This window comes from Oryctolagus cuniculus, chromosome 14 (genome assembly GCF_051225735.1).
Source record: "Oryctolagus cuniculus isolate XC-2025 breed Fujian yellow rabbit chromosome 14, ASM5122573v1, whole genome shotgun sequence".
Classification (NCBI taxonomy): Eukaryota; Metazoa; Chordata; class Mammalia; order Lagomorpha; family Leporidae; genus Oryctolagus; species Oryctolagus cuniculus.
Window position 1 is genome coordinate 3,403,632 of NC_142880.1, and position 12,797 is coordinate 3,416,428.

At 43.0% G+C, this 12,797-nt stretch overlaps 1 protein-coding gene across 9 annotated transcripts in view; it reads left to right on the plus strand.

Moving 5' to 3' along the window:
• The window catches only part of TENT2 (terminal nucleotidyltransferase 2), an 87,637-nt gene that overhangs the window by 30,819 nt on the left and 44,021 nt on the right, over positions 1-12,797 (plus strand). For 5 of the 9 annotated variants that reach the window (XR_016220346.1, XR_016220343.1, XM_008261867.5 and 2 more), the window contains exons 5-7: positions 7,853-7,967; positions 8,058-8,149; positions 11,119-11,197. Coding sequence is in view for 5 of the 9 variants with exons in the window: in XM_008261867.5 (XP_008260089.3) it covers positions 7,853-7,967; positions 8,058-8,149; positions 11,119-11,197 (286 nt within the window). In the remaining 4 variants the exon portion in view is untranslated. The remainder of the gene's footprint in view (positions 1-7,852; positions 7,968-8,057; positions 8,150-11,118; positions 11,198-12,797) is intronic. The other 4 variants (XR_016220347.1, XR_016220344.1, XM_008261869.5 and 1 more) reach the window with 1 other exon arrangement.

Genomic DNA, 12,797 nt, shown 5'->3' on the forward strand with positions numbered 1-12,797 from the left:
GTGCTGAGAGAATGTTTTTGGGGTCTCAGGGAAAACCTCCTTAAGGGACCGTGTTGGAGCTGAGATACGAAGGGTGAGTGAGTAGGAATTGACTGAGAGTGATGGCCATGGAGGATTGCTTTAGAAAGAGGAAGCGTGTTTGAGAGTCTTTACGCTGCAAGGAGCACGGAGCCCGCAAAGAACTGCCAGCAGACGAGAAAAGCTGGGGTTTGTGATAACCAGGGAGAGTGGTTGAGGTGTGATGGGAAAGATGGAGGGAGGAGATTAGGCAAGGACTGGCAGGACATTTTGGGTTTTACCCTCAGAACACCCATAGCTATTCAGATTTTGTTTGTTCGTTTGTCTTTAAGCAGGGAAGAGAAATGAGTTATGAATTTGGCTGCAGTTGGGAGAGAAGTTGAGCATGCGGAGTTAAAGGAAGGTTGTTGTACTCCAGGTGAAAGGAAATTGTATCTTGAATTAGGAAGTGCTGATATTTAAGATGAAGAGAATTTGGTCAATGTAAGGTATGGTGAGGAGCTGGAACTGGCACGATTTGGTAATAGGTTAGATTGTGGCCTCTGATCCTCTATAATGTTGATATTTCTTGTCTGCTCTCTTTGCTCTGTGATCCTAGGATGCCTGGCAGCATTCCTGACTTCCTCTTAGCAGGTGCCTCCAGTTCCCAAAGGGGAGAGTCTAAAATGTCTGCAAACACTGTCAGTTGTCCTCTGAGGGGCAAATGGCCCCTGGTTGAGAACCATTGGGTTCTGCAGAAAACAAGGTGCTGAGGATTACTCTCCAGTTCGGGCTTTTTTTTTTTTTTTTTTTTTTTTAATAAAAAAAGAACCATGGTTTCATGGTTCTGTCATTCATTGAGACAGAACCAAATGGAAGAGTAGCAAGATGGGAATTGGTTCATGTGGTCTGTGGATTCATTGTCTTTGAGATGCTTTTGAAATGTCAGAGTGGATAAGAGTTGATAGTTGAACATGTGTAGATCTGGAATCAGGAGGAAAGGTGTTGGTTGAAAATGTACTTTTGGTTAATACCAGCATTCAGATGATCATTTAAGCCAAGAGTGTGGACATGATTGTCCAAGAAGAAAGCCTGTGTCCAATATGTTGGAGTAGGTTGATAAAAAATAATAGAAAAACAGAAATGGAAACAACAGTGTACGTAATTATGAGTACTTTTGGAAATTTGGCCATGAAGGCGAAGAACTAAAGGTTCTTTTTCTAAGGGGAAGAAGCTTTAGCCACACATAAATATTTATGGCCAAGATTCCATAGAGAAGGAGGAGGCTGACCAAGTCTGGAAGGAAAAGAACATTTGTGAGTAAGGTCTTCTAGAAGGTAGAAAGGGATGGGTCCTGTCTTTAGATAGAGTGATTGGACTTAGGAGAGAACATCTTTTTGGAAGTGGAAGGTTGGAGGAGAGAGGAGGAGAGACGATACAGGAGCTATTGCAGATGTGGCGGGAGATGTAGTGGAGTCTCCACTGCTTCTTGTTTCTCCTCTGACCTCTGTTTAAGGTCATCTCTTGAGAGGAAAGAGGATGAAGGAGGAAGTCAGAGTTTTGAGATTAGTGGAAAAGTTTGAAATAGCCTCTATGGAATGCAGGAAATCAAACTGATTAGAGAACATGGGTGGAGAAGGTTTGAAACAGTGCTTGGGTGGTGTGGAGGCCTCACTAGGATTGGTAATAATGAATCAATCAGCTGGTGCCAGCTCCCGGAAAAGGTTTTGTTAGTAGATGTTTTCTTAACCTCTCTTGAGGATTCCTGTTCTGTGTTTCGTAAACCCAGAGAAGTGAATTTTGAAAATGAGCATCTTCTGAGTTAAGCCAGTTGTCCAGTGCTGACAGGAAAATTGCCCTTACTTGAGAACCACTGGCTAAGACAGAAAAGAAGTATTTACTGTTGTAAATTCATTAAGTGAACGACTAGCTATGAGGAAAAAGTGAGTAATTTCATATGAAAACCTTTTAGAGCCCTGTTACAGTAGCCTTTAGGAAAGTCAGAATGTTTCCATGCATGTAAAGAAGGGAAGGGAGCAAGAATATGGAATTGCACATTTTGCACATGATTTTAACTTTCTTCATCTGTGAGTGTTTCTACATGAATTAAGACATTCAGATGAAAGAAACTTAGGATTTCATTTGGGCCTTGTTGTAATGAAATTTACTTATTTATTTCATTATTCCACAAATTTGAGTGCCTACTGTGACTTTCAGGATTCTGTTGATCTGCGCCACCGATACCCGATCTTAGAGGTTGGCAAACTTTCTGTAAAGGTTGTATTTCAGGCTACATAGGGCCTCTATTGCCTGTTCTCTTTTCTCAGTGCTTAGAAAATGAAAAAAAATCATTTGGTACAGAGGGCACAGTTTGCTAATCCCTACTTAGGTAAATAAAACTTAATCCTTCAAATATCATTTAAAATTTTCATTACCCACTTACAAAGTTGGATGCCTTTTTAAAGTTTTTTATTATAGAAAATATGAAACCATATACAAAAGTACTGAGAATATGTTAGCATACATCCTTTTATCATCCAGCCATTAACTGTTACCTGTCTGCCTGTGACTCCTGACTTCAGATTCTTGGTAACGCAAACCCTAGTAGGCAGAGTTGATGTCTCAAGTAATTGGGTTTCTGCCACATAGGTGGGAGACCTGGATTGAGTTCTGGCTTCTGTCTTTTGGCCTTTGAAAGCACTGGGGGAGTGAACCATCTCCTGCCCCCTCCCCAAATAAATAAATAATTTAAACAGATGAACGGGTACCAACATATGATCTATTTTATTTTGTCTGTCCTCCTCTCTCTTACTAGTCTGAATCTAATTCTAGTCATCAAATTTTATTTCTAAATATTCCAGTATTTTTATTTTTTGTTGATGCCATAGTGGTTTTTTAAAGATTTTTTTTAGTTTATTTGAAAGTCAGAGGTATGGGGGTGGGGGTTTGGAGAGAGGTATCTTCCATCAGCTGGTTCACTCCCCAGATGGCCACAATGGGCAGGGCTAGGCCAGGCAGAAGCCAAGAGCCAAAAGCTTCTTCTGGATTCCCCACATGAGTGGCAGAGGCCCAAACACTTGGGCTATCTTCTATTGCTTTTTCCAGGCCATTAGCAGGGAGCTGGATCAGAAGTGGAGTAGCCAGGACACAAGCTGGCGCCCATATGGGATGCTGGCTTCATCAGCAGTGGCTTTACTGGTTACACCACAGTGATGGCCCTGAGGCCGTAATATCTTGATGACTGTGACTTTATAATATGTCTAGTACTCTAGGTGGAATAAATCCTCCAACTTTATTCTCTTTCTTGGCTGCTCTTGGTCATTTAGCTTTTCCAAGTAAAATGTACAGTTATTTTGTCACTTTCTCGAAAGAAGCCTTCTGGTATTTTTATTTTAATTGTATTGAATCTTCAGATCAATTTCAGGAGAATTGACATATTTAATGATAGTCTTTGACCCGTGAACATGATACATACACACACATATATTTAGTCCTTTAATTCCTTTTTTTTTTTTTTTTTTTGACAGGCAGAGTGGACAGTGAGAGAGAGAGACAGAGAGAAAGGTCTTCCTTTGCCGTTGGTTCACCTTCCAATGGCCGCCGCGGCTGGCGCGCTGTGGCCAGCACACTGTGCTGATCCAATGGCAGGAGCCAGGTGCTTCTCCTGGTCTCCCATGGGGTGCAGGGCCCAAGTACTTGGGCCATCCTCCACTGCACTCCCGGGCCACAGCAGAGAGCTGGCCTGGAAGAGGGGCAACCGGGATAGAATCCGGCGCCCCAACTGGGACTAGAACCTGGTGTGCCGGTGCCGCAAGGCGGAGGATTAGCCTATTGAGCCGCGGCGCCAGCCCCTTTAATTTCTTTCATCATCATTTTATAGTTTCAGTGTACAAGTCTTATATGTATCTTAGAAAATACATTTCTAAATATTTTAAGCTTTTTGCAACTATTATAAATTTTTTAAAAACTGAATTTCCACCTGCTTGTTGCCAGTATAGATGTATGCTTTAAATAGCCACTTACCTTTTTAGAAAGTAAAATGAAATAAAATGCCTTGGTTTTGATATAGTAAGATTTTATCAGTTTTGTGGACATGTCTTCGTGGTATGCATCATAATCTATAGGACTCTTACTTCATTCATCTTATTTTTCTTTTAAAAACTTTGGGAGTTGATGAGAATCCTTTTGATGAGAACCCTCTTCAGACGTTAGTCCTTCGAGTATTTTTCTCTGTTCTTTCCCATCCTCGCTTGTGCTTCTGAGATGCCGGTTCTTTCCCCCGGTTACTTGTTAGGTGAGTGGGGAGGGCTGGGCAGGCCGGCTTGCTGGCTCCCCCTCTTCTGTTGCAGTATGTTTTCTTGCTTCCCTCTGCAGATCGGGAGTTTCACCTTCTACACTGTTGGCACTGTGGGCCAGGTAATCTCTCCTACGGAGAGTTGTCCTGTGTGCTGCAGGGTGTTTAGTGGCATCCCTGGCCTCTGCCTTCTGGATGTCAGTGCCCACCCCACCCCCCGCCTCATTGTGGTAACTAGAATGTCTGCAGACATTGTCAGATGTGCCCTGGGAGTCGAGTCATTCTGAGCCTTCCCTCTGCCCCTCGTGGCTCTGCCTGGCAAAGGTTCCTCCTTCGGGCTGTTTGCACTTTGCTGTATTACATCGCCTTGGAAGAGAGATGCATTTAATTGTGAGAGTTCTGGTGTCTCCGTGACCCCACTCCCCCTCGCATTTGCTTGTGCACTGCAGCTTGTGAGGCTCCTCCCAGTTTTGTCTGTGATTTTGCACCGTTAGAGCCCTCAGTTCCAGGGGTGAAGGAGGAAGATAATACCTGTAGGCAGTTTGGTTTCAGAGTGTTTTGGTTCTTGAGATGGCTTAATTTCCTTTCCTTTTCTTGTTAACTGTTTCTAATACCATGTAAGTCTTGCTACTCTTGGTGTTTGGCCCCAGCTAGCGAATTTTGGGGTTTGTGAGGGATACCCAATCAATTATTTGTTGCCCTTTGCTTGGTTTGATTTGGTTTGCTCTGTTTTATTCTTTAGTTTCTTTTTTGTTGGATGAGTATTAAGGACATTAACAAATTATGTCTTTTCATTGCCAGGATTTCTCTGCCTTCTTAGAATGAGTCTTGTAAATACCATAAAGGAAGCCACCTTAAGCAGTAGCTGAAACTCTCTCTGGCGTATGGACGATGGGAAAGTCCCAGGGAGGGGCTGATTGAGAGCAGAAGAGAGACTGAGAAGCTGGCAGTGTCTGTTGCTGGAGGCGACCAAGAGGCCAGTCACCAGAGCACTGGTAGCGGGATGGGCTTGAATAGCGGAAGAGGGCAGTCTGTCTGCCAGGACGGGCAGAGAGACCTTGTTTCACATATGCCCGTTTGTAGCTCTGTCATTAGGAAGCTTGAGGAGTATCACATCTGCTATCCTCGGTTTCCCTAGCAGATTTCAGTGTAAGCTTATTTTCTAAAGAAGAGAGGACATTTTAGGGGACATGGGGGAGGTAGTAAGGATTTGGAGTGATAATGGTGAAAGATGGGAGTGATACCTAACCAGAGACATGGAAGTAATTGCTAAGTAATTAATGAGAGTCTGGCCCTTAGACTATCAATTTGAAAGACCAGTTTTGTGATTTTTAAAATTTTCCTGGTTTTCTTTTTTTATTTATTTTTTTAGATTTTATTTATTTATTCATTTATTTGAGAGGTAGAGTTACAGACAGTGAGAAGAAGAGACAGAAAGGTCTTCCTTCTGTTGGTTCACTCCCTAAATGGCTGCAACAGCCGGAGCTTCGCCGATCCGAAGCCAGGAGCCAGGTGCTTCTTGCTGTTCTCCCACGCGGGTGCAAGGGCCCAAGCACCTGGGCCATCCTCCACTGCCCTCCTGGGGCACAGCAGAGAGCTGGCCTGGAAGAGGAGCAACCGAGACTAGAACCCGGCGCCCATGTGGGATGCCGGTGCCGCAGGCGGAGGATTAACCTACTGTGCCACAGTGCCAGCCCCACCTAGTTTTGTTGCTTAGCAACTGAGATGCAAGAGCAGAGAAGGTGCATGTGTGTTGTCCCAAGGTCAGGTAGGATGTTGCACGACAGGTGTGACATGACACAGGGATATTGTTGTAGGATGCAGGCTGTATAGCGAAGGAAAGTACTCCATTCAGGTGTAATTTGGAAAAAAAGGAGATTCAGTGGAACATTTACTTATTTACTTATTTTTTTTGTGGTTCCAAGAGCAGCTATGGGATAGCAAGAGAGTGAGAGTTGGATAGGAGTTTGAAGCAAAGGTGGCATATTGGAATTTAAAGTTTTAGGGCTAGAGCAGTTCCAGTTTATTTTATGAGACTATATAATGTTTTTTTTTTTTTAAAGATTTATTTATTTATTTTGAAAGTGAGAGTTATGCAGAGAGAGAGAGAGGTCTTCGATCCGATGGTTCACTCCCAAATTGGCCACAACGGCCGGAGCTGTGCCGATACCAAGCCAGGAGCCAGGAGCCAGGAGCTTCTTCCAGGTCTCCCATGCAGGTGTAGGAGCCCAAGGACTTGGGCCGTTCTCTTACTGCTTTCCCAGTCCATAGCAGAGAGCTGGATCGGAAATGGAGCGGCCGGGTCTCAAACCGGCGCCCATATGGAATGCCGGCGCTTCAGGTCAGGGCATTAACCCACTGTGCCACAGCGCCAGCCCCAAGACTATGCTGTGTTTATAGGAGTGTACACTGGTGAAATATACTTGTAGAAGAAGTCCGTAAGTACAGTGAGTTGTGATATGTCTAACCCGTTACAGATAAGGAAATCACGTAGGAGTTGGGCTGGGTGGAAAAGTGTGCACCAGATGGATAGATCAATAGGGAGGTCAAAAAGATGGCAACAGGAAGTCCAGTTTCAGATTTTTTTTAAAAGAATGGAGAAGAGAGTGGTTTGCCTGAGCATGGAAAAAATAGGGACTTGTGTTATATTTGGTGTTTATGTTTTAAAGATTGATTTATATATTTGAAAGGCAGAAATACAGAGATGGAGAGAGATCTTTTATGTACTGGTTCATTCCCCCAAATGGCCACAATGGCTGGGGCTGGGCCAAGCCAAAGCCATGAGTTTCTTCCGGGTCTCTACATGGGTGCAGGGGCCCAAGAACTTGGGCCATCTTCCCCTGCTTTCCCAGGTACATAATCAGGGAGTTGGAAGTGGAACAGCCAGAAATCAAAGTGGCACCTATATGGGATGCCAATACTGTGGGCAGAGTCTTAACACTCTTTTTTTTTTTTTAAGATTTATTTTATTTTATTTTATTTCAAAGGCAGAGTTAGATGCACACATACACGCACGCACGCACGCACACACACACACACACAGAATCTTCCATCTGCTGGTTCGCTCCCCAAATGGCTGCAGTGGCTGGAGCTGGGCAGATCCAAAGCCAGGAGTCAGGAGCTGCTTCTTCTGGGTCTCCCATGCGGGTACAGTGGCCAAAGTATTTGGACCGTCTTTTGCTCCTTTCCCAGGCACGTTAGCAGGGAGCTGGATGAGAACTGGAACAGCCAGGGCTGGAACTGGTATCCATATGGGATGCAGGCTGCACGCCCCAGCCCCGGCCCCGGCCCTGGCCCCGGCCCCATGAGGCTTAACTTTCTGTGACAAGCACTGGCCCCTGTGACTGTACTTTTATGTAACTTGTCAGTGAAATTTTACTTTGAAAATTTCAATGGAATTTCTCAAGCCATTGTACTCAAGTAACAGTTTTGTCTCAGAATGTGCTAAGATATTATATATTTATTTTTAAAATACTGCCAGTAGAGTTGATTTACATTTTTTAATATTAGTGTCTTTAACATTTCTGAATAAAATCTTTAATCTTTTGTGGTGAATTCAAGTTGAGTCAGCAGATACTGGAGTTATTTGAAACATGTCAGCAGCAAATAAGTGATTTAAAGAAGAAAGAACTCTGCCGAACACAGCTGCAGAGAGAAATCCAGCTGTTATTTCCGCGTATGTTTCCCTGTTTTGCATGCTTTTTTTGCATATACGTTCTTATTTCAATTTTAAATAGCATCTGAAAATTGTCTTCTGTTTCTCTAGAAAGCAGACTTTTTTTGGTTGGATCCTCTTTAAATGGATTTGGTACTCGAACCAGTGATGGTGACTTATGCCTGGTTGTTAAAGAGGAACCAGTAAGTAGTGAAGCATCTATTCCAAGTGTCTTCTTGTGTTGTGTCATATAAAGGACATTAAGGAAAACAACTTGCTTAGTTTTAATTGTTTTTCTGGATTTTCTGTTTATGATAATTCTAGGAAACCCAGGAAATGCTTCTTTTTCATTTAAGACATGTGCACAATCAGTATGCCAGAACCCTAACATTATTTAGTTGTAAGTTATTAAAGTGAGATGGCTCCATTATATATTTTTAAGAGCTCTGCCTCTGTTTTAAAGCACCATTGGGTTGGATGTATTGTCAGGATACAGCAAAGAAGAGCATGTGGTATTTTCTTCCTCATCTATTTCCTCTCCATTTGAGTCCTCAGTGATTTTGTTTTTAATATTAATTTTTTTCCCTTGATAATGCTATGAGATTTGGAATTCATATTTTGGGAAAACAAAAAGATTTTACTGAATTTAAAATAAGATTGTTGTGATTTATTAAGTATATTTTTCTTAGACATTTTGGCTTTGTTTTTATTTTATTTAGCAACCAGGTTGTATTATTTAGGACTATATTTAAATTTCCTGTTAATGATACTCTTGGGTGTATCTTCATACCTCAGTAATTGGTGTTCAGTAAGATGAGCTGAAGCAGCCCTTTTAGTGTGGTGAGGTTTCTTTGAACTCCACAGCTTAAATTAAGTTCAGTATGATTTTTTTAAAAGATTTATTTTATTTATTTCAAAGAGTTACAGAGAGAGGTAGAGACAGAGAGAAAGAGGTCTTCCATTTGATGGTTCACTCCCCACAGGGCTGCAATGGCCGGAGCTGCGCCAATCCAAAGCCAGGAGCCAGGAGCTTCCTCCAGGTCTCCCATGCGGGTACAGGGGCCCAAGGAGTTGGGCCATCTTCTACTGCTTTCCCAGGCCACAGCAGAGAGCTGGATCGGAAGAGGAGCAGCTGGGACTAGAACCGGCGCCCATATGGGATGCCGGCGCGTCAGGCTAGGGCCTTAACCCGCTGCGCCACAACGTCGGCCACCAGTTCAGTATGATTTTTTTTTTTTTTGGACAGGCAGAGTGGACGTGAGAGAGAGAGAGAGAGACAGAGAGAAAGGTCTTCCTTTGCCGTTGGTTCACCCTCCAATGGCCGTTGGCAGGAGCCAGGTGCTTCTCCTGGTCTCCCATTGGGTGCAGGGCCCAAGCACCTGGGCCATCCTCCACTGCACTCCCGGGCCACAGTAGAGAGCTGGCCTGGAAGAGGGGCAACCGGGACAGAATCCGGCGCCCCGACCGGGACTAGAACCCGGTGTGCCGGCGCTGCAAGGCGGAGGATTAGCCTAGTGAGCCGCGGCACCGGCCTCAGTATGATTTTAATGGGGATTATGTTCAGAATCATTAGTACAAAAGAGCCGTTGCTGGGCTTTGAAATCATATAAAGGAAAAGGTAAAAAAAAAAAACAAACAAAAAACAAAACCAAAAACCAGTATCCTCAAATTATAAACATAGTGCAGCTTTTTTGTGTTCTAAAAAATACGTTTTGGGCCAGTGTTGTGGCACAACTGTTTTTTTTGTTTGTTTGTTTTTTTGTTTTTGTTTTGACAGGCAGAGTGGACAGTGAGAGAGAAAGACAGAGAGAAAGGTCTTCCTTTGCCGTTGGTTCACCCTCCAATGGCTACTGCGGCCGGCGCACCGCACTGATTGGAAGCCAGGAGCCAGGTGCTTCTCCTGGTCTCACATGCGGGTGCAGGGCCCAAGGACTTGGGCCATCTTCCACTGCCCTCCTGGGCCACAGCAGAGAGCTGGCCTGAAAGAGGGGCAACCGGGACAGAATCCGGCGCCCCGACCGGGACTAGAACCCCGTGTGCCGGCGCCGCAGGCAGAGGATTAGCCTATTGATCCACGGCGCCGGCCTGTGGCGCAACTGTTAAGCCTCTGTCTGTGACTGGTGTCCCTTATGGGTGCCAGTTTGTATCCCTGCTGCTCTGCTTCCACTCCAGCTCTCTGCTCGTGCTCCTGGGGAGTAGTGGAAGACGGCCTGAGTGCCAGAGCCCCTGAACCTATGTAGGAGACCTGGATGAAATCTGGGCTCCTGGCTTTGGCTTGGCCCAGCCCTGACTGTCTTGTCCATTTGGATAGAAGATCTCTTTGTCACTGCCTCTCTCAGTCACTCTGTCTTTCCAATAAGTAACGTAAATGTTAAAAAAAAATTTTTTTTTCTTTTGTGAGAGGCAAAGAGACACACTGACAGAGAGCTCCCAGCTGCTGGTTCACTCCCCACATGACTGACTGGAGACTGGAACTCAGTCCAGATCTCCTCCCTGAGTAGCAAGGCCCCAACTACTTGAGCCATTACGGCTGTCTTCCCGTGGTTCACGTTAATAGGAAATTGCAGTTGGGAGCTGGACCAGTAATGGAACTCTGGCACTCCTATAGGGGATGCAGAAATCCCAGGCGGTGTCTTTACCACTAGACCAACATGCCTGCCCCTGTAGTGGAGCTTTAATGAAACCGTTGTTGTATGGTTAGACTACACTCGGGCAGTCTCTTGGATCCTCCAGTCTTAGTCACATGTCTGAATCATAATGTCGTAGCTTGTACTCAAACCAAGACAACGCTGTATGTAAAGACCTGTCCTTAAGTAGTCCCCAATCTAGATAGGGAAGTAAAACATGTCATAGAAGTTAAAGTTTTCTTTATTTTTGTTGGAGAGGAATTTTGTTGTATATTTTTCTTGAAGGGAGAAAATCACAATTATGTCTGCTTCAAAAGTTCTTGAAAAGTTACCCTAAGCTTAAAGCCAGGTGTTGATTTAGAGATGTGGCTATAAAAAGCAACATTAAAGCTTAGTTTTTTCTGTAATGTGGTTTAGTGTGAACTCAAAACTGACTCCCAAGAAAAAGATGCTTTGTGTGTTTTCTTTTTGTTAAGATCCTTTAAGAATGTGAAATACTAAGCTTAACAAGATAATGAAGAAACTCTTTGTTTGTAACTTCTCAGTCTTTTTTTCAGGTAAACCAGAAGACTGAAGCACGACATATACTCACCTTAGTCCATAAACACTTCTGTACCAGACTCTGTAAGTCTAACTTGCCTTAGATGTATGTCATCTCACATAATTTTATTTAAAATGTCTCTCACCTTACTTTTAAGAATTATTTTCTGATCAAGATACAATGTGGGCCCTTTTTTCCCCAAATGAATTCCTTTTAACTTGATTAAAAAGAAGAGTGACTATAGATTCAACACATCTTTATTGAAATTATTTGTAGAACATCCAAATGAATGAAATGAAAGATTTAAAGATAAATTAGCTTTGGTTCTTTTTCTCACAAAAGTGTGATCTGTGAGAGGGAAAGGAAGTCCTGAATGAGTAGCTGTAACCCAGAGTATCTGAAAGCCCAAAGAGTGATACAGATTAAGACCTGTAGCCATTGGAAGAGAGAATTTCATATGTTTTGCAATGGTTCATATCTTTACCTACTTAAAAAATGTGAATATTGACTGAACAGTGTTACTCCCACAGAGAGCAAAGTTGTTGACTTAGATTAATTTATTGTAAGAATGTATTCTTTGAGTAAGTAGACTGTAAACAGATTTTAACCTGTATGGCTAAGTCATCTCAGTGTATTTTAAACTTCCACAAAATCTTGAGCAAGGTTGGAGTCATATTAACTGTGGTGTTAAAAAGCTGTTTATCCATTTACTTTTAATGGACACTTGTTATGTACAAAGCTTTGAGCTTGAAAATATAGTCAAGTAAGAATTTATTACCCTGTAGAGTAGAACAGTGACTAATTTCAGTAGACTTAAGTTTTTGCATGTGAAATGGAATAATTCATACCTTCAGTGGATTTCTGATAGATATTAAACTAAAAATACTTAAAATGGAAAAAAATATTTAAAATGGAAGGGACTGTAGGATCATCTAATTCAAATGAAGATTTCCTCCTAACTTAGATTATTGTTTTTTCATTTTTTTAGAAGATTCATTATATGTATTTGAATGGCAGAGTGACAGCGAGGATCAAAGAGATCCTTTGTCCGCTGGTTCATTCTTCAAATGGCCACAATGGCCCAGGCTTTGCCAGGCTAAAGCCAGGAGCCTAGAACCCTATCCACATCTCCCATGTGGGTTGCAGGGACCGCAAATACTTAATCCATCTTGTGCTTTCCAGGCGAATTATCAGAGAGCTGGTTTGGAAGTGAAGCAGCTGGGACTTGAACTGGCACTCCAGTAGCAGATGCTGGCATTGTGATGGCAGCTTTACCTGCTGCTGCACAGTGGGGTTCCTGATTATGGTTAAGAAGACTAGTGATCAATGAGTTCAGTAACTTACCTGTCAAGTGTGGTTTATTGATGTCAGAACTTGTATTTGTCATGCAAAACCTTTAAAATCCTGGTCTTATTTTTCCTTGAATTTCATTGAATTCTGGTACATAGTCTGTTCTGAAGCTTGATATATTTATGATTTTGATGGTAGAAATGTAACAGAGAAGTTTCAATTTTCTTTTTCAAAAATCTGTCGTTGGAACCGGCACTGTGGCATTGTGGGTTATGCTTCCACCTGTGGTGGCACCAGAATTTCATATGGGTACCAGTTCATGTCCCAGCTGCTCCTCTTCCGATCTAGCTCCCTGGTATGGCCTGGGAAAGCAGTAGAAGATTCCTAAGTGCT